The sequence below is a fragment of the Indicator indicator genome, chromosome 4 (assembly GCF_027791375.1).
Source record: "Indicator indicator isolate 239-I01 chromosome 4, UM_Iind_1.1, whole genome shotgun sequence".
Taxonomy (NCBI): domain Eukaryota; kingdom Metazoa; phylum Chordata; class Aves; order Piciformes; family Indicatoridae; genus Indicator; species Indicator indicator.
In genome coordinates, this window is record NC_072013.1 from 6,419,498 (window position 1) to 6,433,316 (window position 13,819).

At 45.2% G+C, this 13,819-nt stretch overlaps 1 protein-coding gene across 1 annotated transcript in view; it reads right to left on the reverse strand.

The window, feature by feature from the left end:
- Window positions 1-12,573, reverse strand: part of LOC128981429 (deubiquitinase DESI2-like) — a 52,222-nt gene extending 39,649 nt beyond the window's left edge. The window contains exon 1 of the mRNA XM_054400218.1: window positions 12,535-12,573. Within this exon, the coding sequence (XP_054256193.1) occupies window positions 12,535-12,573 (39 nt within the window). The remainder of the gene's footprint in view (window positions 1-12,534) is intronic.
- Between the last annotated feature and the right edge of the window lie 1,246 nt (window positions 12,574-13,819).

Here is a 13,819-nt window from a genome sequence, read left to right on the forward strand (position 1 = left end):
ACCACCACCTCCTGATTAACAGGAAGGCCAGGGACAGCTGCTAAGCCAGCCTGAGTGAGGCTGCAACAGAGCAGAGGCCTGGGCATAAGTTGAGTGGGTTGCTCAGCCCAGCACTCAGAAACCATGGTGCTGCCTCCCATTCCTATGGGAGTCACATCAGTCCAGGTAGTTACCTCTTAGATGCCCAAAAGCAGTTAGGATTTTGACCTCGCAAGTATCTCCCACTCTGCAAGAACTCTCTTTCCCTTCTTGCATGTGAGGCAACCCAAGGCAAAGAGATTGAAGTGACTTGCTAGAAGTGTGATCAAGGTGGGAGCTAGGACTAGAGCTTTGGTATTTCTTTCTCAGCATCCAGTGCTTTACTCAAAACAAAGGTTTGGTTGTTCTTGGCTAGGGTCCAAGGACATGTTTTGTTGGCAGCATGACACAGTCTGTCAAGAGCTTTTTGATTCCCACATGTTCAAAGCACTTGTACTTTTCACAAAACATTGTGGTATCATTGAACAAAATACTGTGTTTGAACTGAAAGGAGGGGGGGGAAAAAATCTCCAGCTATTATTGCATTTAAATAAGAGTTGGTCTCCTACAATCGTGCTATCCTAGTAGAGAATAAGTAAGAGTGAGCCTGACCCTAGATATGCTAATTAGCAACAATCTGTTATCAATTTACTGAGACAAAATAGCATTCTGTCAGGTCCACCATCATTTCTTTCACTCTGGATCCTGGGATAGACGGAAGGGTGGAGGAGAACACAGAACCTAATTGTGTCATAGAGACACTACAGAGCACATTTTAAGCAGCATCCCAAAGAGAGGCACAACAGACAGCCAGTCAACAGTCACAGGAAAGTAGTTGTGCCCCAAGGATTTAAGAGCTCCCAGGTATCTCCCAAGGAAGCTAAATACTTAAGTGATTTTCCTAGCAGGTGCTCCTAACGGGCAATATACTTGTGCTGCAGTAGCATCACAGTTCTAAACAGATCCCAAGGTACAGCACCAGCTCTCTTGCAGGATCCATGGTACAACCTCAACTTTCCCTACTGGTTTCCCACTTTGCACCTTTAGTGCCCCTCCTGGCACCAGGTCATCTGGTGCCAGGCTCACATGAGGTAACTGTCACTACTGGATGCTGAGGTTCTTTGACAGAAAAACTTTACAAATAAAGAGCGGCAGGGCACTAAAACCATTCTGACTACTGATAAAACAATTCTCCATGCTTCACAGGCAGCTGAGATGCTTGACATAAGAGATATTGTGATGATTAATAATTGAGTGGCTGGAGAGACACCGTGAGCCCAAGGACAGATGCCTTCCCTCTGCAAGCTCAGGGAGCTGAGCCTGCACTTTGTTGGAGGGAGGGAGGGAGGGGAGGTGGTAGGATGAGAAGGTGACAAGGTTGGTGTGACCCTGGATGTCAGTAGCCTTTTCAAGACTCTTTGCCTTTTGTCTCCCAGCACAGAAGGGGGTATTATCCTCCACTTCTCCAGGTGGCTTTCACTATCCATGCTATTGAGGGACCACAACAGAAAGGATCCCTGCCAATTCCTGGTGACAACTCACCTAAATGAGATGCATTGTTAGAAGCTACATTCACGTATTTAATAGGCTTTAACATCAGCTTTAATGAGACACCTCTGAGATCTCAGGAGAGGTAACAGACAGCTGGAATCATACTTCAAGATCCTGTGGGTATGACAAAGTAGAATTCAAGTTCAGAGGTATCAAGTGCAGGATTTTTAAGCACCTGATCTCTGTGTTAGAGACTATTAAATTGTTCTTTACACTAACTTTAATATCTCCATCTGCATAAATACATCTGATCCAACAAACAGCTTTAACTGTATGAAGATTATTCCAAACAGCAGCTGCGACAAGTGCTGAGCTGCAGCATAATTACACATGACAAAGGGAATCCTTGAAGCATTTCAATAACATGCCATACTACAAACAGCACTTGAAAAGCCACAGAGGGACACGTGAGCCTCCCAGCACAACTTCGTTGCAGAGATGGATTTGGAAGCTAGGATGTCACTTTGACTTCATCTTGCTTCCTGCTTCCTTGCTTTTCTCTCAAAAGTAGACATTGAAGAAGACTGTGAAAGGGAAAAGTATAAGGAGTCTCTCTCTCTCTCCCTCTCCCTCTCCATTCCTTTTTCTTGTCTCCCGTTTCAGCACTTGGATGAAGTGGTTCCATCCTATTAGCTCCGCCTGAATACAAGGGACAAGAGTACACCCAGCAGTCAGGGGGAAAAGGTATGACCAATCCAATTAACAGGGTGCTGGGACAAATGCCTTTCTATCCTCCCTTTCTCCTCAAGGGATGTCCTGTCTGCTAGCCTGGATTGCCAAAGCCTCTGGCTACTATGATACAGAGCATCTCCTGCCAGCAGCACTCTGCCCAAGGGAGGAGACAGAATTCGACTCAGACAACAAAACCAACTGAAATCTTCACAGATCCATGTGGTTTGCATTTGGTTATCCTTCCAGAGTTTTTGCTCAGCAGAAGTCACAGCTCTTTTGCTTATATTATGAGACCTATAGGGGGGAAAAAAGGATTTGTAGTACCCTCTATTCTGGTCCCAAGAACATGTGAGCTTGAAATGGACCCATTTATTTTGCCCCCATGTTTTCTTGGCCTACACTGGAATTAATCTGTTCTGTTTCAGTTCAGTACAACCCATTCCTCAATGTACTGGCTCCCAGTATTCTCACAGCAGCAAGCACACAAGGCACAATGCTCCAGCAGCAGAAAATAGAAGAGGTCTATTCCACATCCTGAAGAACTGCCAATGAGAAGACAGCCAGCTGTCTTGGATAATGAGCAGCTATAAAAATTAGACTGAACAAGGGCACAGCAAATGGCACTGCAATCAAGAACAATGAATGTTAGAACTGGAGACAGATGGTGGGTGGATTTCAGCTGGGACATGCATTTTTAAGATCTGGCCTCCACAGATTTGGAAACCCCCAGCACTGTCTTCCCAGCTTTTCCACAAGCGCCTCCATCACAGACTCTAAAGATGTACTAGCTTGTGTGCTGGGACAGACTCAGAAAAACTGGCTGCTAATCTGACTCTCCAAGTTAGGTACCCAGTTCGGAAGGAAAGGGCAGAAGAGATCCTCTTAGAGCAACAAAGCCTGACATCTGCCTAACACTGGTCAGAATGGTAACAAAGCATGAAGGGAAGAGAAAGGTTGGCCTCTACTTGCTCTTCTACAAGAGCAGCAAGTGCTTTCTGCTTGTACCTGATAACCAGGAGTCCTCAATCGTCCAGGAGGGTACAAACCAACTTTCTAACCACCTCAACCTGCCAGAGGGGATTTTACTGTCTCCCTGACTCAGAAAGAAACAACCTGGTTATAGTATATCTGAGTCAGGCTTTCTTAATCCTTCATAGAGAAGCAGTTTTCTTTCATAAAAAGATTTCTTTCATATAAAATACGTGTTCAGGGGGCCAGAGAACAAGTGTGACTAACATTATTACCTGGCTTCAGGCTGGACACCCTCCTGGAACACCTACAATCCACTGGAAACATCCAGTCTTCTGGTGAGTATTTCGAACAAAACCTAAAAGTTTTGACACAAGGGACCCAGAACAACCAAATCTGGAGTTTCCTGCTGTCTGCTTCTATGGCAGACCTGCATGGAAGGGAAAGTTGTGTTTGAGTCCCTCAGGGATTTTAACCAGGTCACTGTCACTCCGTATGCATCAGCAAACTAGATGGTAGAAGTCAAATGCAGAACTGCTACTGAACCTCCCCCAGCACATAAGCAGCATTCATGTCAGAACCTCTGGGCATATCATGCCATCTCAAGTACCCTAAAATATTCAAGACATCTCTACAAAGTTGATAGCAATGAAACAGGATCCATGAGGGAAGAGACCTAGACCTTTCCTGAGAGGAAGCTAGATGGCCCTTAATGTCTGTGCTTAGGAAGCTGAACGGAGCCTTTCATTTCTACATAAATGATTTGCTAAGAAAGCCTCTCAGCCCTGCCTGGAAATAACAATAACCTAGACCTCTACTTATGCAGCTAGAAGAAGCCTGCTGAGGCTCTTGCCACATGTACTGCCCAAGAGTGCAGGATAATGACAGAGGTAATGACTTATTAAACTAGTTCTGTACTTAACCTCTTGGTCCTCTCTGTCATTTCTCACATTCACCAGGCTAATTCAGAGCTGGGGGAAATGACAAATACAGAGCAATTATAAGACCATCTCCTCCATGTATCCCCAACAGAGCAAAACATACAGATAAGCCACGGACAGACATGTAGAAGATCATGTACCTAGGGAAAGCTAATCTATGGCAAAACCTAGAAGGCAACACTGGACTCCTCATGCACTTTAAACCCTGAGTCAGCCATCAGCATCTAGGAGGCTTTTTGCCTTGCATCAGTATCCAGTATAAATCAATCAACAGATATGCTGAAGAGAACAGCACAGGAGTTGATAGATTCTTGTGGATTTAAGTAAGACTTCATGTAAAGCACAGTAACAGATCCATAGTTGAAGGTTCAGCAAACTGTGAACCTTCAAACCATTCTCTGAGATGTGGATCTGTCAGTCACCACATGGCATTTGACCCATGTGTTGACTCACACAATGAAGACACTTACTGAACAGGCTGAAATGCTTTTACCATTTCTGTTCCTGCTGTAGATCAGCATTCCTACCTATCAGAGATCATTTGTAACCCACAGCATTTCTTCTTCCCTTATCATTGCTGTTCCAGACACTTTAGGATTCATTGCTGAGAAACTAAATTAGCAATTAAGACCATTTTCCACTCTTAGGACATAGCCTCATATTTTGCTCCCAGATGAGAAGTCTCAGAGATTCACAGGCTGATTAGATAGAGCTCTGAGGCAGAGACATCTATTTTCACTCCTCTAGATCCTGCATACTGAAGAACACCCAGTGTTCATACAGAACGGTATAAAACATCTTTTCTTCCTCAAACAGTTGGAGCCCTTTTCCTAGACAAAGAATCACCAGACTTGTAAATTTTGCTTCTGTTCTTCCCCAGCAGAAATATAGATTTTAAGTATTGACTGATCTCTGCCTTCCTGCCCAGCTTCCGCTACGCCATCTTGGCACCATGACAGAAACAAGAGAGACTGAAACAAACAGGTCACTACCATAGCTTTCAGCCCTAGGACACCCATTTAAATCCAGCTCATTGCACTAATGCACAACTATATACCTGCCCATTACCACACTTAGAAACGGTCTGACAGCTGTTCCAACTTAGTATCTCTGTTCCTACCACTAATGCTCAGCTCTCTCCAGCAGAAGTTCCCACCACGTGCATAACTGGTCCCTGTGGGCTGCCTCAGGGGAAGTTGGGTGACCAGCTGAGCCATGACGCCAGAGCAGCTCAATCTATAAACCAGGAATGAGGTACAAAAGGCACAAGGATCTGCTTTGCTACTGCCAACACGGATTTATTTGCTAGGAGAGTGACAGCCTCCAGGACTGTCAACACATCAGCTTTCATCAATACTAAGAGGGGTTTGTTTGTTTATTCTAATGAATAGCCAAGTGACATTAGGAACCTTGTCAGCCTAAAGAGCCAGAGGCTAAATCTTGCTCACAGAAGTGTCATGTTTTCAAAGGAGTCTGCCTTTCTGTTTAGGGAACCCCCAAAAAGCAAGAGAGAAAATTCACTGGAAACCAGCTTCCATATGGTTTCAAAGGGAAACAATAATTTGTCTCAAAGATGCTCAGAGACAGGCTGAGGGACTGTGAATTTGCCTGTAGATGGATAAATGGACAACTTACAGTAACAACAGCAGTTTTCTTTATGTCTAGGTTAGAGCTGACCTTACCTTAAGCCTCTGGGCTTACAGATGAAATCTGGCACATAAGAATTCTGACTCCACAAGAGTTCAGGCTTCCTTGAAATGAGTATTTTAGAGACAGTAAGTCAGTCATCTGCAGGAGCAGATGTGGGAACTGAGCACTGATGTGGGAACTGAGCTAATGACAGGATCTGTGAAGCTTTGCTCCAGAAGCAGAGTTCACATAATTTTTTTATGCTATGCTAGCTTCCCTAGGTTCTGCTCACTCGTAAGAGTCTCTTATGTTTGCAGATGTAAAGGAGAGCATGTTGTGGTGCAGTGGTAGTGCATGCAGGACTAGCAGAAGTGAGAACTCCCACATGGCCCTGCGAGTCAGTTTAAGTCAGTCCACAGGGCAACAGAGCACTGGTTCAGTGAGCTTGCTGATGGGATGAATGCAGCAGCTGGAGAAGGCAAGGCTCTGTGTGCAGTCAGGAGATAGCTCTTGAGACTTCTCATGCATAAGCATAGAGTAGTCAGCTAAGGAACTGCAGTGCTGGAGAAGATCAGCAGTAACATGGACAGGTAGTCAGCTCGTCACCCTGACAACATCAAAACAGACTGTTCCCTGATGGATAACACATCATCAGTTGCTCAGACAACTGAAATCCATTTACTATGCATAAATGGGCACATTTATCACTGCACTTATTAACCCAGGCCATGCCACTTACTGTTTAGCTTCTTAATTAGTTTAGATCAGATGCATGTTTGGATTCCTTCAGGAAGGAACGGACTCAGCTGCAGCTAAGCATATTCGGTTTTCTCTCCTTTCTTCCTCCAATTGATTTCCTCTCTCCAAAGGTTCAAGAGAGGGATAGCTAGCTGCATTTTATCATTTTCTCAGAGGCTTGAGTCAGGCAACAAGTAGGGAACAGTGCTCTGCATCACCAAACTGCTTCCATTTTCCTTCTGCTGCTGAGTTCAGGAGGGCAAAGCAACAATCCCATTCTATGACTAGCCTGCCTGAGGTCAGCCTATTATCACACAGATTAAACTGATGCAGTAGCCTAGGAGGAAAAGAGCAGCAGAGGCGAAGGCTCACCTGCACATAGTGCCAGGCTGCTCAGCCTGATTTATTTGGAAACTCTCATGTACTGCCACTGGATTTGCCAAAACTTTTTATCATTATTATTTTCAAATTCAAGACATCCAAGAAAAGTGAAGCAGTCTGGATAACCGACTCAGATCTTGGGCTCAGGACTCTGCTGACATACAGTGAGAGCAGCTTTCTCTGCCTCCTGTCTCATTCACAGCATTGGTCCTATCTAATCTTCCTGGCCTCTCAACTAAGAGTCTTGTCCAAGGAGTTCTTGGGCCCATTAATAACAAGTATGACATCACTGTACCAGATTTTGCAGTGGGTCCACTACTCTACCTGAGTGATTATAAACCCCAGACCTGTTACGTGATGTAAGCATAGTTTAACAGTCTAAGCTCAGTTCTACCCCAAAAAAAATCCAACCCAAACAGAGCAGCACAGAAGGCCAGCTAAAAGCTCTAGGAAGGCACAGAAAACAAGCATGTGAGATCTATCTGATCCCTCGTACTATGCTCAACTACTCTTAGAAGCAAAGGCTGTTTAGTTTATGTAGGACATGTTACAGCACTACGGGGAACCTATTACTAGACACCAGGCAGCTGCTGTCTCACCATTCTGTTTTGTTATACAGTATGCTGTACTTGATAATGGTTTGAAAACAGCACAACGAATAAGGCTCTGGGTAAATGAAGTGTCAGTGACAAAGGAAAGCTCCAAGGCCAAAACTTTTCCCTTTTCATTCAGGAATTTTAGGATTTGCCTTTTACCTTACTCCCACAATAAGCCTGTGAAGAAGATAAAACACCCAAGATATTCCTTAGTTCTTATTCATGCAAGAGGGAATTCTTATGAGCTCTGAGAGTGGCTACAGAATAAATAGGAATATGATACACCTACCAAACCCTTCCAAGAATACAGCAAACTTTTGAGTGGAGAGTGTGAAATGATTCACATTTGACAAATAAGTTTGTCCAGAGATGATTGGCAAATATTTTAAGGAAGAGCCAAAACATTTCACTTAATGTGTTTTAAAACATGATGATTTTGTTTCAGAACAATTTTATATACATGTGTTAGGACTTGCCAGAATTTAATTAAAATCTCCCCAAGGCAATATTTTGCAGTTTGCTCTCTATTTGTTAAATACATTCAGTTTGGCCAACATATGAAAATGGAAAAAGAAAGAAGAGATCCTAGTGACCCTCTGTCACTGAGAGCATCTCTACAGCTCACCACAGCAAGAAATTCCACAGCTGTCAAACTACCTGACAAAAACATTCCCTCACTTTCCATATGGCTTCCTGGAATACCAGAGTCAGGCAATGCTGCACACCTCCACACAGAGCAGCTCACAAACAACTAATGAGTAGCCCAGAGGTGGGACCACCACTTGCTATAGGATTTCTCACTCTTCTGATTAAGTGAACCAAGAGAATCCAAGATCACCACTAAGAGTACTCACAAACATACTGACATTTTTGTGAATAAATAGAATTGTTCTTTCCCCCAGAGAAATAAGAACATGTTCCATGATCCAGCCAGTGCTTAAAACAATCACTTCACAGAACAAAGTGCTCTTCTTGCAATCCTGTTGCTGCTTCTAAAGCAGACTGAAAGGTTCTTCCTGTACCAAAGCTAGAGGTACTAAGCACCTCTATTCCTTCAGTCCCAGAGCATTTAATTATAGCAGCCACTCACTCTCTTCTCCACTCACACAAGAAGCCAAAAAGGATGCTAGAATGCTAAGACTGTGATGAGAGGTCATCAGCTCCAAATCATGTGCAAGCAATGGCTGTCAAAGCAAAATGTTGAAAATGACAACTTGAAAGAGAAAAAGGAAAATTCCCACCTCCATAATACTATTTTGTATCAGAGGTTGGCTTAAAGCACTCATTTTATGCATTTATTCTGTGGCCATACAGACCCTCTAGCTTTATACCTTTCCTCATGAAGAACTGGTGGGAGGACCATTATAAAGAATTACATTGTGGCTACCTCTGTGAAATTGGAAGTCATGGGGGAAAAAAAAAATCTCAGAGCCAGTGTGTCTACAATGACTTGAATTTTGTTTCCCTCTCACTCACTCCAGAGGGGAAGACAAGTAATGCCTGTGGAATCAATGGAAGAACAGTGGGCAAGGCTTAGAGATTCACCTCTCTCATCCATACAGACCCTACCTACATCATTGCTCCCTGTTGACCAGGGGCCCAATTCTCCTCTGCAAAACACCTCAGGGGCTCATTTTTTTCCAGCACAAAGAGTAAGCAAAAATACTAGCAGATCAAAATGACAGCTTTGCATGTTATCAGCTGTAAAGACAGTGGAAATCCAGGACAACCATATCTGCAATAAAAGAGGGATAGCAGTGATAAGAATATCTTTGCTTTTAATTTGATAGCATGAACACGCAGTGCAACAAGATGAAAATATGATGAGAGCCCCCAGCTTGAAACTCTGCCAAGTGAACTATTTTTAGCAGAATATGTTTAGCTTTTTTGTTCAAGATTTAAACCCAGGCAATCATTTCAGTTACTCTTCTGTCTGATTTAAGTAGGCAACATTTATTAACGTATAGTGACTGTGGCAACTATTCCAATTAAGCCACAAAGACTTGAAGTGATGAGGAAGCAGGATGATATCCTGGATGAAGGAAGTCAACCGTGTGATCTAAGTAAGACCTGATCCACAAAAAACACCTTATTAAGGCAGTGCAAAGGGAAGAGAGTTGCAAGTTATGAAGGGGAATTTGATGTATCCCTCTGAAGGTAAAGCGGTAACTGACTGATGAGAGCAAGTTCCATCACAGATTTTATAGACCAAATTATTTCATGCAGGCTTCCAAACAGCTGTTGGTTTAGAGCAAGATCTGGATTCAGATTGGGAAAGAGATTCATCACACACCTGATCCATGTTTTCATTTAGTATTCACACTTAGACCTTAAAACAGAGTTCAATATCCACATATTCACTCTTTGAAACGTCCTGGTTGAGAAGCAAAGTTCTTCTGCCCTGTCTGTTTTGTACGAGTGCAGGTGTGTACAATCTCTTTAGCAACAGATTGAGCAGGATATAATCACTCTGCATGGTGAAGGTGAGGGAGGTTTCTTTTAATGATGATATTTTGAACATTTGGAAAAGGCAGTATTTTTTGTTCAACTCCTTTTTGCCGAAGAAAATAAGTCTGCAAATAGATCTACCTGCTTCAGCTATTGGTGCAAAACACCTCATTAAATAAAAGCACTTTTTTTCCTAAAGAAGCCTGGAACATATCCAGTGGATAAAAGGATAAATTACTATAATTTTTGAATACACAGGGCTACGCAGAATGGGTATTTCGTAGTTGCACAAAGCTCATAATTGAACTTCTGCCCTAGGGGTAAGTTTTCCTGCAGCATAAGTGCTTCCAGATGCCATGCAGGGGTCGTGTTCCTTATCAGGAAAGCAAAGTTTTACATCCAGTTAATCGTTATGCCCAGCTGTCCTTCCTCCTCCCCCCCCATTAAGGCTAGTTTTCCAACAGTCATTCAAGCAAATGTGCTCATTTCCCAGTTCCCCCGCAATTCGCAGCATATCAAAGTGCAGATTTTGCATGGCTACATTCCAAACTCCATGGTGCTAAAATCATAGCAGCAATGGAAAAGCATGCAGCCTCAATAATCATAAATGTAGGACTTGAACGAGGCGTGACTCAGTGGTAGTCAAACAGGTGCTATATGAAAATAGAACAGTTTCTATGTACAGAGTGGTTAACTCATGGAGTCAGTACTCACATAAAGGTTTTCATGGCTTGCTAAGCATCAAAAATTCCTCAACCTGAAGTAAACTGATGACCTCAATGCAGTTCACTGTGCCTGGTTACCCATCTCAGAACACAGGGGCCGTTAACAACAAGTCCCTTCTCCAATAACTTGTTTGGGCTTCATCTTTGGTGTCAATCACAGGAAAAAAGACAAAGAGCATGTCCACCCAGTATGTGGATCTCTTCAACTCAATAGCAAAATATTCACTGATCTGGAGCAGCTCAACAGTGGCTGAGAGAGAAGAGTTCAGACCACAGCCTGCTGCTGAACAAGCTAAAGAAATTGCAGGGAAGACAGTAGATAAAATAAAAGGGCAGCACAATGTCTGTATCCTCCTCAAAGCATTAATAAGAAACTTTTGTGTGCGCATTGGCAGCGCCAGTCTCTTGCTGCCAAACACTAGCTACCACCTGCTTGGGTGTCCAGACCTTTTGCTTGAAGAACAGCTTCAGGGAGTTGACAGTTCAGGCTGTCAAGCAACTGACCATTGAACACTCAAAACCAAAGTCTAAGAGAAGGATTTGACACCAACTTTCTCAATGTTATCAATACCAGCTCTAGAAGAGGCAGTTTCAAGTCACTGTAGTTGTGCTTTTCAGACAGTCCTACCTAGATGCCCCTTACCACTCACTCTTCCCTTAGAGAGCAACCCAACATTTTTAGTCAACAAAATATCACTTAATCTTTGTTGTAAAAAGAGGTTTGACATTTACAGAAAACCAACTCATAATCTCTTTGGTGTCTATTCTCTGGATTCCCCCAACAGTGAAACCCACACTAAACTGTGGGCTTCCTGTTGAAACTCATCACTGCCTGATAACAAGAAGCAAATGTATGCCATAATCTTAGAGGTCTTGAACTAGATATTTAGAACTCAGGCAGCACCTGGGGTTTAGAAGGTTGTATTTTCCCCAGCAAAGTTCACTAAATTTTCAGAAGATCTGGAAGCTTTTTTTTTTTCTTTTTTTTCTAAATCATTAGCTCATAAAAAAAAAACCCAGAGGTGAAGTACATCATAATCAAAGTGTTCCTCATCTGAGCATGCCTCTCCTAAACTTCTGTCAGACCAGAAAGCAGACAGGTTGTGCCAAGGCTTTCTTCTCTCTGGGGATTTGTGCCAAAGCATTTATATCTTCTGATGTGTTAGCACAGACAATTGACGTTCACATTCCTCATTCCAAGAGGAGGGCAAGGAAAGCCACTTGGTACACTATGAACTATCAGGAAACATTGCTGAGGAGCATGTCCCTGTGCTCCTCCCTGTGCTGAAACTTCACTAGTTCAAACAATATCTTACTCCTATTGTTGCAGTTAACCTTCAGAGAAAATTAACTACAATATTTATGCTTGTGAGGGACTGGTCCATATTATTACCCTAGAAACTATGTCTTCACTGCAATTCTACAGTTGTTTCTCCTCCCTGGATGAAATCCTGACCCCTTCCCCACATCCTGGCAGTGCTTGCTGTAATTGTCTCTCACAAAGAGGGAGGTGATCATATCTCCTTCCTTAACTGGGACACTGGAAATTAAAAAGTTCTCCCCTCACCCTGCTCCTGAAAGTGCTGCTCCTGAAAGACCCTGCAGAAAATCAGGCACAGTTTTACCTGTAATCTGGCCCAATATTACTAAACATTCCAAAGAAAAAAAGCAGGGTCAGCATCATCTCTGACAGCCAGAACATGATACGCTTGGTTGAGGAGTTCAGTAGGATGGGAATCAGCCTCTCTGGGAACCTGTGCTTGGCTCTTCTTCATACACTTGCCTGACTCAAGCACAGATTCCCAGCTGGCCCCACTGACCTCTGCCTCCCCCCCCCCTCCCCAGTCAGTACTCTTTCATACTCACCATGTCATAAACATTCAGAATCACTGGTTCATTTGCCATGGTTGATTGCAGTAGAAGCTGGAATAATTTCAGTCCGGGCCAGATATGTGCTGCTGCCTTCAGGGTAAGCCTTTACCCTGAGCTGGGTAGAAGGAGATGCCTCATCCTACAGTCTCTGAAGGAAAGAGCATGGAGGGAGGAGGAAAGGAGGGAATTCTTGTGGTTAGGGGGGTGGTAAAGTTGGTTGCAGGGAGGCAGGAAAGCTCAGGCTGAGTTTGATGATTGTATATGGTTTATGTTACTCCTCCACAGTACGACAGATGTGAGGTTTCTTTCCAACTCTGTAGCAGCACACCTCAGGGTTTGTAGACACCAGAGTAACCGGGCACCGTCCAAGCTCGTAAATCCCGATCCACTGAAGATAAGCAGCCTCTGATCCCAGAGAGAAGCTCTCTCCCGGCACCACGAGAAAGGCGGCTGGTGGCGTGTGTGGGGGTTTCTCGGCGTCCTTCCCGGCGGAGCAGAGGGATGCTGCTACGGCGCAGGGCTGCCGGCACCGAGGCACGGAGCAGGTTCGGGGCCGGCCACCGATGGCCCTCGGCGGGTAGAGCCCAACGGCAAGGCCCACTCCGGTCCGCCGGTAACCGGGTGCTGTCCGCGGTGCTGGAGCTCGGCTCCCGGCAGCTGCCCGAGGCGCTGGCGTTCGGCGAGGCGGGAGGCGTCTGCAGTGCTGGGGCTCGTGGGGAGCCGTCCGCGGTGACAGACCTCGACCCGTCGGGAGCCGGGAGTTGTGCGGGGCGCTGGAGCCTGACTCGCCGGGAGCCGTCCGCGGTGCCGGAGCTGGGCCCGCGCTCAAGCGCTCCGGGGAGGGCTCTCAGCCCCTGGCAGGTCATCGCGGAGAGGCTGTGCCAGAGAAGCTCCAGCGCGGGGCTCGGCGGAGGGAGGAGGAAGAGGAAGGGGCTGGCTGCCCCCGGGGCAGAGGGGGGATGCCACAGCCCCCATCCTGCCCGCAGCCGCGCAGGAAGAGCTGGCGTCGGAGCCCAAGCTAGTGGGCAGCTCTCGGCGGGAGGTAGCGCGGGATTACCCTGCGCCGGGGCTGGAGAGAGGACGATGCCGAGCGGGAGATGCTTCCACGCAGGGTGCGGGGCCGGGCACCTCCAGCTCCGCCTGCTCTCCGCCGGAGCCAGTCCTTATTTCGGGATCAGCTAGTCCCGAGCCGAGGAGAGCCTGCTGACTGACAGCCACGGAGACCTGCCCCGTCCTCTGCTGGCTGGACGCATCCCTGCACAGCACACGGTGGGAGGGC